The sequence below is a fragment of the Scyliorhinus torazame genome, chromosome 16 (genome assembly GCF_047496885.1).
Source record: "Scyliorhinus torazame isolate Kashiwa2021f chromosome 16, sScyTor2.1, whole genome shotgun sequence".
Taxonomy (NCBI): domain Eukaryota; kingdom Metazoa; phylum Chordata; class Chondrichthyes; order Carcharhiniformes; family Scyliorhinidae; genus Scyliorhinus; species Scyliorhinus torazame.
This window is the reverse complement of record NC_092722.1, coordinates 171,121,824-171,137,150: the sequence shown is the minus strand read 5'-3', so window position 1 is coordinate 171,137,150 and position 15,327 is coordinate 171,121,824. Positions and strand designations below refer to the sequence as shown.

The window sequence follows — 15,327 nt, the reverse complement described above, 5'->3', positions numbered from 1 at the left end:
TGATGCCCCCTGTCTTTATAGCGCGTGTGCTCTAACTGGTGATTGGCTGAGGTGTTGTGTGTGTTGATTGGTCCCACTGTGTGTCCATCAGTGTGTGTCTGCACCATGATATACTGGTGTATATTATGACAACCACCAGCTTGTATATTATTTTAAACCTTCGGAATAGAATAGACCGTTAACATTTAGCAGACACTCACCAAACAACTAGCTTCTTCCTTGCAGTGGAGTAAGAAACAGTTCTTACAGGGTAAAAATGCCAGAAAAAGCAAAGGATGACCGACTTCCCCTCACTCACCCAACTCTCAACGCTTCTTGAAAGTTGCGTTCCTGCCAATCAGTTCAGTGATCTCACTGAAAGGCTGGATGGGCTATAAATGGAAAATTCTATTCACAGCTTCCTATGTTGAACTTCATCGTCCTTTCAATTTGAAGATACAGAATGTTACAGTGACTGGAGTGTGGATCAGCTTAGAGCACTAACCAAGTGAAATGATCAATTAATATACTCCAGTATTTTATTTGTTTTATTTTTCGAGCAACCTGTGGTATTTGCACTATTACAAATTCTAGATAAGAAATCTGATGAATACAATAAGGATTAATTGTAAGTGAAAGGATTTAGTTGAATTAATACCTTGCAGTAGCATTTTGTTATATTGCCTTCTCTGCTGCCCTCTCTGTTGGGGAGGTGGAAATAAAGTTAATTGACTAATGGCTGCTTGCATCAGAGCATGTGTTAGTCTTATGTATAATACACAACACTTACTATCGTTTTCAGGTTATTATTACCAATTATGGCATATGAAGGCACCATCTACATACAGCTGTGCAAACGGAAAAAAATTAAATTGGGTTAAATCAGCATTGATACAGTTTGAATGCCTGTTTATTGTGTGGTATTGTAAATGTAGAGAAGCGTAAAACAAACTACAATTTAAAGTGTGCTATTAGTTTTATTCATTTTCATGTGGCCAAATTACAAGATCATGAAGTCATGTTCAAGCATTGGAGCAAGGCAAAACAGTTTGCAGAACATCTTCGCCAACACCCCCAGTTCCACAAAATTTAAAGCTGCAAAACAAAATATTACCTTGGAATAAATAAATGATTTTTACATGTATGAAACATCTATTCAACATTCCTATATTTCAGCAGTTTGACTCCACATGTGCTACAAGTTAATGTAGGTCTGCATTTTTGTGATTATATCATAATTATAAAAGTGATTCAAATCTACTGCAAATGATAATTAAATATGTACATTTTTACAATGAGGAAACATTAATTAAATCACTGAAATTAGTTGATTTTTTTATTTGAAAGCCTGATAATTAGAAGAATGTCTAAATCAGCAACTGCAGAATTTGAAATAAATGAACTCATAACATAAAGTATCTGGAAACATGTTTTGTGCCACTGCTTGTATTATCCAGTAGACAAAATGATTGATTAAAGCACATTTTCTAAAACCCATTCTTTGCGTTTTCCAACATTTATACTGATCAGTTTTATGCTGAATTTCTGATACACTTGTAAGGTCTGATTTTAACCGGGAGTGGTAATGGCGTGGGTGGAGATGGGGTGCAGAGCATGATGCAGGCATTAAATGCCTCCTGGTCATCCCGGTTTGACGCTCAGTTAATTTTAACAGCCTGAAACATGCAGGAAACAACTTATCAGCAGCTGGAGCAGAATTTCAGGTGGCAGGAGGCTATCAGCCTCCACCAAAGGAATGGTAGTCAACATTGTGTTTTTTTTAATACAGTTTTGACATAACTTGCTTCCGCTCCGGACTTACGGGGTGGGAATAATTGTATTCCCAGCGTCCTTCGCGGAATATGAGCTTCCCCACTAAGGTTGTCAGGGGAAGCTGTCATTGTATATAAAGTCGACCAGTTCGGGACCGGCCTCCTCAGACCTGGTTGGGTACCACAGGGGGCAGTATACCTTAAGCTTTGTTAATAAACCTTTGTTTCTTTTATTCAACTCAGTATGGACTCTTCGTGTCTTATAAAAATTCTTTCATTCAGGAAGGGAGTGGATGTGAGGATAGGCAAGGGCTTAACTTTCCTTGTGGAGCCTAGAGGAGAACTTGGTTTTCTGCCCAGTATTGGTAAGAAACGGTGTACAGCTTAATGCTATGTAAATCCATGAGGGAGATGAGCAGTCTTCACACAAAGGCTGATCAATGCCTAGAATGGTCTTCTGGTTAAGGTAATGGAGTCAAACAGTCTGGAATCATTCACAGCAATTGTAATGGGAGGGTTAATAGGAGGGATGAGTTAAGTCGGCTTCTGTAACTGTCCTCTTTAAAAATGTTTATGAATCTCTTTCTGTTATGTTGCTCAATCGCTACCTCAATGCTACATCATTCCTTCCACCCAAAAACTGGCATTCTGCACAGAGGACTCAAAGTACTGGTGAGTTTTGAAGATCCCCCCATTTAGAGAATAGGTTTTAGCAACACACTTATTTAAGTTCTTCTGAAATAACTCAAAAGCCTTGCCTTTACCTTCATTAAATTAGAATTTTATTAGCTTATTTTCAGGAGAAATATAAATGGAAGTTTGACTTTCATGTGATAGAAACTGGGCAATGCATCAGGGCTTTTACCAACATGCCAAACTAGAATAGCAGGACATTATGGCATTGCATTGTTCTGATACAATGATTATCCACTTATGGTAGTCTTTTGGGAACCTATCCGAATGTATTTTGCAACCAGGGTTCACACTAGATATAAAAATAGTATTACAATCAGTGTCTGAATCAGTATTGGTCAATAATTTAATAAATGTGCACTTACGTTTGTTGGTCATATATCCTTAATATGGTTACGGTTTCTGCCCCAATTTTTGGCCCAAAAAGATTTGGAAACAAATTGTTCCAGAGAAATTTGACTTTAATAATCTCTCCTATGTCGTTCTCCAAATCAATGTCAGCTGTGAATGTTTTTCCAGACTGCAACAGTGCTCTGCAAAGCAAAATCCATAGATCAGTGCCTGAATAATTTGTGGCATATTAATGTTAACAGTCTCAAGATAAATAAATTATCAATTCAGAAAGTTATTGTTTTTTAAAAATCTTTTTATTGTCACAAGTAGGCTTACATTAACACTACAATGAAGTTACTGTGAAAAGCCCCAAGTCGCCACACTCCGGCGCCTGTTCAGGTACACAGAGGGAGAATGTCCAATTCACCTTACAGCACGTCTTTCGGGACTTGTGGGAGGAAACCGGAGCACCCGGAGGAAACCCACGCAGACATGAGGAGAATGTGCAGACTGCGCACAGAGAGTGACCCAAGCCGGGAATCGAAACTGGGACCTGCCGCTGTGAAACAACAGTGCTAACCACTGAGCTACCGTGCAATAAATATACTTCAATTGCAATTTGAAAACATTGAAATTTGTAATGCGTATATACACAGGGGCAAAAGATGGAGCAGCACACGTGTTCAGAAAAAAAGTGGGTTCAGTTGTGACATTTCCAAGTGGATAGGTATCAACAAAGAGATCCATTGGGGTCAGCCTTCTGGTGGGCATAATAATACCTTAATGTCTTCTTGAAACATATCTTCTAAATACAGACGGCAGTATTTATTAAATGCCCTAGATTCCCCAATCCATTTAGGCCGTTCTTCACAGTTTCAGTTGACCTGCTGTTTAAGTTACAGCAGAAGATTGAAACAAACGACTGCAGAAATTCCAGGCAAATAAATTTGGCCATTTGTGAGCTTGCACCAGAAAAACGTAACCATGACAGCTGCTCGGCTGTGGTAAAACTCAGCTGCTTTACTAATATCCTTCGGGGACAGGAACATCTGTACCCGGCGTGGCCTACATATTCCAACTTTGTAGTTGACTAGTTGCCTCTCAAGTGGTCTAGCAAGTTGCACAGTTACAAAACATCATTCAAGAGGGTCACACCATCACCTACTCAGGACATTAAAGGATGCCCGATAAATGTGGCCTTGTCTGTACAGCCCACATTACAAGACACAATCGTAAAACACCACTAAATAAATGACAAAATAGGGATATTAATTGTAATAGATTGGGTGATAACTACACAGACGTAAACGTTTTTCACACACCTAGGAGGGAATCTACCAGTCCCACCAGCAATGGGAAGCTTGTCGGGCGGGGAAACTTAATTTGGTATGAGGCCAAATTCCCGATGGTGGAATGAACTTTAGCAATTAAGTTCGCGGCACTTTAAAGGCGGGCTAAAGGTGGGTCGAGTTTCCTGATGAACAATGTCGGGAAGCCGTTTTGCATAGCATGCCATTCATGCTTACTAAAAGGCCTACTTGTTGGAATTAAGTTCTCCACCAGAGAGAAATTAGAACATTCACTTTTACGACTGCACATAAGTAGCGCATATCTGGCGAGGTAGACCTCTTCCATGATTAACAGTGAATTGCTGCTGCAAATTGTCCTCTTTGGGAAGTATCTGTAAATGCTGGCCGATGCTTCAGATGAGATGGTGGCTGTGCAAGATGTGTAGATGATGACCAAGGGTTAACGGTGAAAGGTGGAGCAGTGACCAGGCAAAGGTGAAAGGAATGTGAAGGCTGCCCAGTTTTCTTTTAAATATGACCCCTGGACATTCAACCCCTTGAGGTAATGGCAGGGACAGCGACTTCCTGCCAACCGCTGCTGCGAGAATTGGTGAGATCCTTATGGATGAGTATATAATTAACTGAATGGTGCAAAATCGGGCAGCGGAAATCACTTCCACTACTGTGCCTGCCACCGAACGTAGACTCTAGAATGGAAGATTCCGGCCTTAGAGAAATTATCTCCTGATCAGCAGCCATAAACTTACTTTGCAATTTGATATTGTCGGCTATTGACTTTGGAACCATACAAGGCAATTTTGAAAAATCCTCTGATTTCCCGTGTACAGGTAATTTGAACAGAAACCTTGTATCGCCAGCCTGTTATAAATGATCAGATTCAGAGTTTTTATTGCAATCTTGTAATTAATAAATATATTTCAACTACAATTTCAAAAACATTGCAATTTGTAATGTGTATATACATACGAGCAAAAGACGGAGCAGCACCCGTGTTCAGAAAGAATTTCGGTTCAGTAGTACCATTTCCAAAAAAATAGGTATCAGCAAAGTGACCCATTGTGGGGCAGCCTTCTGTTGGGCAACTGGAACAACTCCCCTTCGAAAAGCAAACATATTGTGAAGGTCACCACTGGCAGCTGTTTTATTTTTATTAAATATTTATAAGCAACCCAGAAGGCCACAGGAGAGTTTGGTTGAAAATTAACAAATCAATCTGAAGCCAATAATCCACATATAACCTTGGCCAATGAGTTAATCCGACAGCTCAGCCAATATAAAACATATGGGACCTACAAGTCTCAAGGTGTCCAGGTCATAACCAGGCATTAGAGTGCGAAAATGTTCCCTTTAAAGCCCTACAAAGGGCAAGTCAGTTCAAACAGCCAGATACATCTACAGAGGCAAGAACAACAATAGTTGTTGTAAATTCTTTAGGCTGAAACTTCAAGACTAACAATAACATTGTAGCTCCATTGTCCCTAATTGCCCTGTGTTTCACTAGAGCGATAGTAAAGAACTGGCAAGCGTTTCTACATTATTAAACAAAATAAGTCGGTAGAATGTACTTGCATAGCTAATAAATGGCAGGTATTATCATTGACAGGTTGCCATCTATTTACCTACTCAATGCAAATCATCAGTCTTTGGAATGTTAGTTAATATTAAACCTCATGAAAGATTAAGGAAAACATTCCCTGGAATGTCTCACCTGAATGCTAAAATACTGCAGTATATTAATTTCTTGCTTGCAAAATATTTTAATTTAATAGCTTAGTATAGGTGTCAAAATGGAGCGGAAACAGCCCTGAAACTCCATAAAGCCATTTACTTTGGTTGTTGGCCCACAGCTGATACTGCCCAATGCTGGCTGCACTGCAGTTTGTGGGTTCACCTCATTTGTGTGCCTTTTTCTAATGCACATCCTGTGTAAAATGGAATTATTGCACTGGGAAATTATTTTGCAGTGTTTAAAATAACCACACTGTAATATTTATATAGCAGCTTTAACATAATAAAACACCCAAGCCACGTCACAAGAGAGAATTAGTTATAAAACAAAATTGGACAGCAAGTCACACAAAGCCACATTAGGATCGATGGCCCAAACCTTTGGCAAAGAGGTCAGTTTTAAGGAGTGTCTTAAAGGAAGAAAGAGAGGTAGAGACTCAGAGCAGTTTAGGGAGGGTATTCGAGAGCTCATAGGGCCGGTGGGCAGCAAAAGGCATGGTCAACAGTGGTGGAGCAATTCAAAATCAGGATGCTCAGGAGGCCAGAATTACAGGATTGCAGATAACTCAGAAAGTTCTGGGTTACATCAGATTATTGAGATAAGGAAGGGTGGAAATCCCACCTCTACAATGGCTCCAGAGCAGCTATTCTACCCCTGGGTGAAAGAGGAACCCATAAGAGAGCATGCCAAAGATCTTAACAGATCTTGGCATAGCTGTTCTAAATTGCTTTCAGATTAAAGATAAAAAGAAATATTTTACAGATTAGAAAGACTAAAACAAAAAATCAGCTGGAAATTTCAAAAGACAAATGAAAAACTAGTTAAATAAAATAGAGATGCAGGGCCTTGCAATGTGTTGTACCTGCGTGGTGTGGGAGATGGCGGACCCCATTGTGGTTCCTAATGAACACATCTGTAGCAAGTGTTGGTTGTTTGAGCACCTTTGGCTCAGAGTTGATGAGCTGGAATCTGAGCTTTGGACGCTGTGACACAGCAGGGAGGGAGAGAGGTATCTGGATGCTGTGTTTCAAGAAACCATCACACCCCTTAGATTAACTCCTGGAATTTGGCTAGTGGTCAGGGACAGGAGGGTGTGACTTTGAGTGAGGAAGGTAGAGGGATCCAGGAGGTAGAGTTGCAGGAGCCTCAGCCCTTGTCCTTGACCAACAGGTTTGAGATTCTTGCTCCCTGTGCGAGTTCACGTGTGGAAAATTAGAGAAACAGAGTTAAAGGCGAAGGTAGAAGTGCAGGAAAATGATCAGGACTTTAAACTAGGTAAAGGGGAGGGCTCAGGAGAGGTTAGTAACATTACCAGAACAAGTAATAGAACAGAGTATGGAAGGCGGCAGGAATCTAACTTCAGGCACAGCAGATAAGGGGACAACAATGAGAAAGGGGGCGGTCAATGCAGGACTGAGGGTGTTGCACCTAAATGCGTGCAGTATACGAAACAAGATAAATGAGCTTGTAGCGCACATTGAAATTGACAGGAACAATGTGGGCATCACAGAGATGTGACTCAAAGGGACTGGGATCTAAATATCCAAGGATATGTGTCCTATTGAAAGGACAGGCAGGTGGGCAGAAGGGGTGACATTGCCTTGCACGCGAGAAATGAATTTTAATTGATAGCAAGAAGTAATAGAGGGGTGGAAGGCGTAGAACCTGTGTGGGAGGAGTTGAGAAATCACAAAGGAAATAAGACCCTGGTGGGAGTTATGTACAGGGTTACTAGCAGCAGTCAGAATGTGGGACAGAAAATAAATCAGCAGATAGAAAAGACATATAAGAAAGGCAATCATGAAAAATCATGGGGAACTTCAATATGTGGGTGGGCTGGGAAAATCAGGTTGGCAAGAATGGACATCGGAGCACTGGAAAATGATGCTGGAGAAGTAGATAATGGGGAACAAAGAAATGGCAGAGGAACCGCGAGTCGGAGAGCATCGTGGATAGCACGTATAGAGAGGTGGCCACACCGCAGGCTCAGACTCCGCAGGCAGGAAGGGAATGGGTGACCACCAGACAGAGCACGAGAGTGAGGCAGGTAGTGCAGGAATCTCCTGTGGCCATTCCCCTGCAGAACAGACATATTGCTTTGGATACTGTTGAAGGGAATGGCCTCTCAGGGGAAAACAGCAACTGCCAAACTTGTGGCACCACGGTTGGTTCTGCTGCAGAGGGAGGGGTGATAAGTGTGACAGTGAAATAATTATATGGGATTCAATTGTAAGGGGAATAGACAGGCGTTTCTGTGGCCGCAAACGAGAATCCAGGATGGTGTATTGCCTCCCTGGTGCTAGGGTCAAGGATGTCTCAGAGTACAGGGTACAGGACATCCTGGAGGGGGAGGGTGAACAGCCAATGGGCGTGGTACACATCGGTACAAACGACACAGGTAAAAAAAAGGGATGAGGTCCTAAAAGCAGAATACAGGGAGCTAGGAAGGAAGTTAAGAAATCGGACCTCGAAGGTAGTGATCTCAGATTACTACCGGTGCCACGTGCTAGTCAGAATAGAAATGACAGGATATATAGGATAAATACGTTGCTGAAGGGATGATGTCAGGGAGAGGGTTTCAGATTCCTGGGGAATTGGGACCGGTTCTGGGGGAGGTGGGACCTGTACAAACTGGACGGGTTACACCTGGGCAGGACTGGAACTGATGTCCTCGGGGGGCTATTTGCTAGAGTGGCTGGGGAGTGTTTAAACTAATGTGGAAGGGGGCTGGGAACCGATGCAGGAAGTCGGAAGGTAGTAAAACAGGGACAGAAACAAAAGGCAGTAAGGGGGAAAGTGTAAGGCAGAGAAGCCATAGTCAAAAATCAAAAAGGCCAACAGTACAAGGTACAGTGACTGAGGGGAGCTCAGTGAATAGGTCCAGTAATACTAAAAGGAATAAAACGGGAAGTAAAATCATAAATCGAAAGTGACGTGGCAGGTTGTTACATGAAGATATGGGTTCAACAACAAGGAAAATTAGGAGAAAAGTTAAGAGGAAAAATAACTTAGGAGAGGTTACAGATCAACATAAAAACCAACTTAAGTGTACTTTACCTGAATGCTCGTAGTATTCGGAATAAAGTAAATGAGTTGATGGCGCAAATCATCGTGAATGATTATGGTTTAGTGGCCATTACTGAAACATGGTTAAAGGATGGTCACGACTGGGAGTTAAATATCCAAGGTTATCAAACTATTCGGAAGGACAGAGTGGATGGTAAGGGAGGTAGTGTAGCTCTGTTATTTAAGGATGACATCCGGGCAATAGTGAGGGATGACATCGGTGCTATGGAGGATCAGGTTGAATCCATTTGGGTGGAAATCAGGAATGGTAAGGCGAAAAAGTCACTGATAGGAGTAGTCTATCGGCCACCAAATAGTAACATTATGGTGGGGCAGGCAATAAACAAAGAAATAACAGATGCACGTAGAAATGGTACAGCAGTTTTCATGGGGGATTTTAATCTACATGTCGATTGGTTTAACCAGGTCGGTCAAGGCAGCCTTGAGGAGGAGTTTATAGAATGTATCCGCGATAGTTTCCTCGAACAGTATGTAATGGACCCTGCGAGGGAACAAGCGGTCCTAGATCTGATCCTGTGTAATGAGACAGGATTGATTAATGATCTCATAGTTAGGGATCCTCTCAGAAGGAGCGATCACAATATGGTGGAATTTAAAATACAGATGGAGGGTGAGAAGGTAAAATCAAACACTAGTGTTTTGTGCTTAAACAAAGGGGATTACAATGAGATGAGAGAAGAGCTAGCTAAGGTAGACTGGGAGCAAATACTTTATGGTGAAACAGTTGAGGAACAGTGGAGAACCTTCCAAGCGATTTTTCACAGTTCTCAGCAAAGGTTTATACCAACAAAAAGGAAGGACGGTAGAAAGAGGGAAAATCAACCGTGGATATCTAAGGAAATAAGGGAGAGTATCAAATTGAAGGAAAAAGCATACAAAGTGGCAAAGATTAGTAGGAGACTAGAGGACTGGGAAACCTTTAAGGGGCAACAGAAAGCTACTAAAAAAAGCTATAAGAAGAGAAAGATAGATTATGAGAGTAAGCTTGCTCAGAATATAAAAACAGATAGTAAAAGTTTCTACAAATATATAAAACAAAAAAGAGTGGCAAAGGTCAGCCATGATCTCATTGAATGGCGGAGCAGGCTCAAGGGGCCAGATGACCTACTCCTGCTCCTAGTTCTTATGTTCTTATAACTGAATAGGTACTTGCATCAGTCTTCATGGTGGAAGATACCAGTGACCAGTGGCACACCAGAATTTCAAGAGAGTCGGAGGGTTTTGGCCATTACCAAAGAGAAGTTGTTGGAAAAGCTGAAGTTCCGAAGGTGGATAAATCACTCGAACCGGATGGACTACACCCAGGATTCTGAAGGAGATAGCTGAGGAGATTGTGGAAGCATTGGTGGTGATCTTTCAAGAATCACCAAAGTCAGGCAGGGTCCATATGGAGGAGAGATTGATTAGGTTAGGATTGTTCTCGCTGGAGTTTAGAAGAATGAGGGAGGATCTCAGAGACTCACAAAATTGTTACAGGACTAGACAGGGTGGATGCAGGGAAGATGTTCCCACTGGTGGGTGTGTCCAGAACTAGGGGTCACAGTCTGAGGATTCAGGGTAAACCATTTTGGACAGAGATGAGGAAACCTTCCTTCACCCAAAGAGTGGTGAGCCTGTGGAATTGATTACCACAGGAAGTAGTTGATGCTAAAACATTGAATATATTCAAGAGGCGGCTAGATATAGCACTTGGGGCGAATGGGATCAAAGACTATGGGGAGAAAGCAGGATTCCCCTGTTTAAGAAGGGAGGGAAGCAGAAGACGGGGGAAATTATAGTCCGATTTATCCACCTTCGGAACTTTCAGCTTTTCCAACAACTTTTCCTTCGTGATGGCCATTACACTCACCTCTACCCTCCGACTCTCTTGAAGTTCTGGTGTGCCACTGGTATCTTCCACCATGAAGACTGATGCAAGTATCTATTCAGTTCCTCTGCCATTTCTTTGTTCCCCATTACCTACTTCACCAGCATTATTTTCCAGTGCTCCAATGTCCAATCTTGCCAACCTGATTTTCCCAGTCCACCTGCATATTGAATTACAGGAAAATGGTTGACCTGACTTTGGTCGTTAATAAGATTTTGGAGTCTATTATTAAGGATGACATTGCAGAGTCCTTGGAAGTGCATGGTAAAATAGGGCTGAATCAACACAGCTTAATCAAGGGGAGGTCATGTCTGACAACTCTGTTAGAATTCTTTGAGGAGGAACGATGAAGTTAGACAAAGGAGAGCCAGTGGATGTGATCTATTTGGATTTCCAGAAGGCCTTTGGCAGAGGCCCTACAGGAGGCCCTAAATAAGATAAGAACCTCTGGTGTTCAGGGCAAGATTATTCCCGTACCAGCCTCCCCGAACAGGCATGGGAATGTGGCGACTAGGGGCTTTTCACAGTAACTTCATTGAAGCCTACTTGTGACAATAAGCGATTTTCATTTCATTTTCAAGAGGTTATTCATGAGGGTGCCGTCTTCTCACTTTGTCCCTCACCTGATGTGTGGTGATTATCAGGTTAAACCACCAGCAGTCGGCTCTCTCCCTCAAATGAGAAAGCAGCCTATGGTCATCTGGGACTACAGTCACTTTACCTTACCTTTACTGGCATGGATATAGGATTGGCTGACTGGCAGAGTGAGGATAAAGGGGTCTTGTACAGGATGGCAGTCGGTAACTAGTGATGTGCCTCAGGGGTCGGTGCTGGGACCACAACTTTTCACAATGTACATTAACGATCTGGAAGAAGGAACTGAAGGCACTGTTGCTAAGTTTGCAGATGATACAAAGATATGTAGATGGACTGGTAGTATTGAGGAAGCGGGGAAGCTGAAGAAAGACTTGGACAGGCTAGACGAGCGGGCAAAGAAGTGACAGATGGAATACAATGTGGAAAAGTGTGAGGTTATGCACTTTGGAAGGAGGAATGGAGGAATATGATCTTAAGATTCTCTTAAGGTTAACGTGCAAGTCCAGTCGGCAGTTAGGAAGGCAAATGCAATGTTAGCATTCATGTCAAGAGGGCTAGATTACAAGACCAGGGATGTACTTCTGAGGCTGTATAAGACTCTGGTCAGACCCATTTGAGTATTGTGAGCAGTTTTGGGCCCTGTATCTAAGGAAGGATGTGCTGGCCTTCGAAAGGGTCCAGAGGAGGTTCACAATAATGATCCCTGGAATAAAGAACTTGTTGTATGAGGAACGGTTGAGGACTCTGGATCTGTGCTCGCTGGAGTTTAGAAGGATGAGGAGGGATCTTATTGAAACTTACAGGATACTGCGAGGCCTCGATAGAGTAGACGTGGAGAGGATGTTTTCACTTGCAGGAAAAACTAGAACCAGAGGACACCATCTCAGGCTAAAGGGACGATCCTTTAAAACAGAGATGAGGAATTTCTTCAGCCAGAGGGTGGTGAATCAGTGGAACTTTTTGATGCAGAAAGCTATGGAGGCCAAATCACTGAGTGTCTTTAAGATAGAGATAGATAGGTTCTTGATTAATAAGGGGGTCAAGAGTTATGGGGAGAAGGCAGGAGAATGGGGTGAGAAAAATATCAGCCATGATTGAATGTCAGAGCAGACTCAATGGGCCAAGTGGCCTAATTCTGTTCCTATGTTTTATGGTCTTATTCCATCATTGCTCTCGTACTTGGATAGGGTCCTGTCTTTGGCTGAATTGTAAAGGTGCTCTTTACAAAGCAGTCTGTGGTGTTCTCTGAAACTAACTGAACTATATTTAAAGTTTATTAAGATTTTGTTATAAAGAAGAACTAGGATGTGCAACTGACTTAGAAACTGAAATTACTGAGCAGCTCGAATTGGTGGGAGAACTTGCAAGAGGAAACTTACTGCTGTAAAGTCATCATAGTTCGTACATGGAATACCAACAAATCCATTTCTGGTTGTGATGCTCTCTGTGTAATATTTATATGACCGTAAGTGGTTGCATGCTGCAAAATTACGTGTACCTTTAAAAGAACAAGCACATATTTGTACAGTTTATTGCAATGAATGAAAAAGCATGTTTTAATAAAACATAAGCTGTCAACATCTAACTGATAGATAATTACATATACTGATTTGGTAAAATGAAAGTGAAATGTAAGTGTTCTGAAGCATGTACTGAATTCAAAAAGTTTTTGTACCTTCCCAAATGCCATTAACATCAATTATAGTTGAAATAATATTTTTGTCGCATCCAGGCATTAATTCTCCGCCATTTGGATAGAAGTCAAGGTGTCCAACGGGTTCGAACAATCCAAAGCCTGTTACATTATTGAATTACAAATAGAAAGTTGTAAAAATCTATTATAGCTTTCTGTAGCTGAATAATCTTTTGCAGAAAATCTTACCAAGGTAAGGAATCAATGGAGCACCATTAGAGTGGATAACGTCAACAAACACTGCATCCGAAATATCTAACCGAACTTCAATGGGCGTGTTCTTAAAAAAAGGTTTGGCTGGATCTAGACCTACAATAAATAATAAAGTTAATGAACTGCAGTGAATGCAAATTTTTCACAGTAACTTTTCATTACACACTATTTTTTTTTCTACATTTAGATATATTGTATGCAGAGTGCACTTATTTTTACATTTTGAGCCCCATTGATTATTGTACAAATATGATGACCTCTGCCTTCTCCAATGGTTGACTCAATTTAGTCCCAAGCAGCTATGTCCACAGATGAAAGTTACCCAAGTGTAGCTGTCAGTGTTTTGGAATATGCAACATTTCCACATTTTTGTGCCCCAGCATAGGTATGTAGTACGCCTAGCATGAGTAATGCACTAGCTCTAAGCCTCATCTATTCCCCGTGGAAGTTGTCTTCACGGCCTTCATTTCTGAGTCAGACTGCCAATTAGTGTAAAATTCTGCATAATTTTATGCTGTGCATTACACATCATTGGAATCTAGATTGACACTTTCCAAATTTACTTCACTCAGAACCCTGACGACTGGCAGGTACAAGAGACCTTCATCGCGCTGGTCTAGACTGAATCCCAATTCAGATAGCAGAATGACTAAATTCTAATGCAATGTTCCATTGAACTCTTTGTGCTTATAAAATGTTGTTTTACATTTTTGCAGTCTTTCGCTCAGGCAGCCTTGGGTAATTACCTACCTGCTCTCACACATACATCAACAAATCAAGCGAGTGTGACAGTCTTCAGCTACTGTGCATGAACAACAGAACACTAACTCATGACACGCATGCAATATTTTATTTTGTCATTGTCAGGGAAGTTCCTTGGGGAAAATATTTTAGCTTCAGTGAAGGAAACAGAAGATTAAAACACATTTGTAGAACAACAGTCGGTGTTTGCTTGTTTCTTTACATTATTTCCTGAATACTGAAATATTTACCAGTGATTCTTCCAATCCCTGGAATGCGTCTTCCTGTTTCTCCAGCAGCATGACCGCCTAGACTGTGGCCAATAATGTGGACCTCAGAACGTGTGTAGTTAAAATCTTTCTGTATACATAAATTACTAGATTTTAATATGACTACTATTCTTCTTAGAAGTATAATATGTTGTAACTCTTCAGTAAGTTTGGCTTTACCTCTAACACATCAATAAGATATGCCATTTCTGCACCAACCACCCGGGCATTGTTAACAGCCTGATCATACAGGGTTCTTGAACCACGTACCCAATCAACACAAATGCAATTCACATCTTCCACTTCAAACATTGCCTTGAAAATAAATCCACAACAATAAATATAATTGCCATTTATATTTCATCTTTAATATAGTAAAACTTCCCCAAATGCTTCACAGAGAGATTGTCAGAAGTTTAAAAAAAGAAACATTAGAAAAAAGGTCATGATGTGGCGATGCCGGTGTTGGACTGGGGTGGGCACAGTAAGAAGTCTTACAGCACCAGGTTAAAGTCCAACAGGTTTGTTTCGAATCACTAGCTTTCAGATTGCAGCTCCTTCATCAAGTGAGTCATCATCACCTGATGAGGGAGTTGAGCTCCGAAAGTTAGTGATTCCAAACAAACCTGCTGGACTTTTAAAAAATAAATTTAGAGTACCCAATTCATTTTTTTTCCCCAAGGGGCAATTTAGCGTGGCCAATCCACCTACCCTGCACATCTTTGGGTTGTGGGGGCAAAACCCACGCAAACACAGGGAGAATGTGCAAACTCCACCCATTCAGTGACCATTGCCGGGATTGAACCTGGGACCTCGACGCCGTGAGGCAGCAGGGCTAACCCACTGCGCCACCATGCTGCCCATTAACCTGTTGGACTTTAACCTGGTGTTGTAAAACTTCTTACTGTAAAAGAAAAGGTGATAAGGGGAGGAGTGAACAAAAGCTTGGTAAAAAAAGATAGGTTTAATGTGTCGCTTAAAGGAAGAGAGTGATTTAGACATGGAATACTAGAAAATGAGGTAGGAGGGCTGAAAATGAGCTGC

At 41.5% G+C, this 15,327-nt stretch overlaps 1 protein-coding gene across 3 annotated transcripts in view; it reads right to left on the bottom strand.

The window, feature by feature from the left end:
- Positions 1–936: 936 nt before the first annotated feature.
- LOC140393224 (pancreatic lipase-related protein 2-like) overlaps positions 937–15,327 on the bottom strand; it is a 59,076-nt gene continuing 44,685 nt past the window's right edge. For 2 of the 3 annotated variants that reach the window (XM_072479465.1, XM_072479466.1), the window contains 8 exons: positions 14,266–14,374; positions 13,250–13,369; positions 13,043–13,162; positions 12,747–12,865; positions 5,054–5,183; positions 4,834–4,945; positions 2,810–2,977; positions 937–1,074 (listed from right to left, as the gene is read on the bottom strand). In XM_072479465.1, coding sequence (XP_072335566.1) covers positions 1,002–1,074; positions 2,810–2,977; positions 4,834–4,945; positions 5,054–5,183; positions 12,747–12,865; positions 13,043–13,162; positions 13,250–13,369; positions 14,266–14,374 — 951 coding nt within the window. In that variant the 3' untranslated portion in view covers positions 937–1,001. Of the gene's footprint in view, positions 1,075–2,809; positions 2,978–4,833; positions 4,946–5,053; positions 5,184–12,746; positions 12,866–13,042; positions 13,163–13,249; positions 13,370–14,265; positions 14,375–14,463; positions 14,599–15,327 lie in introns of all 3 variants that reach the window. The other variant, XM_072479464.1, reaches the window with a different exon arrangement.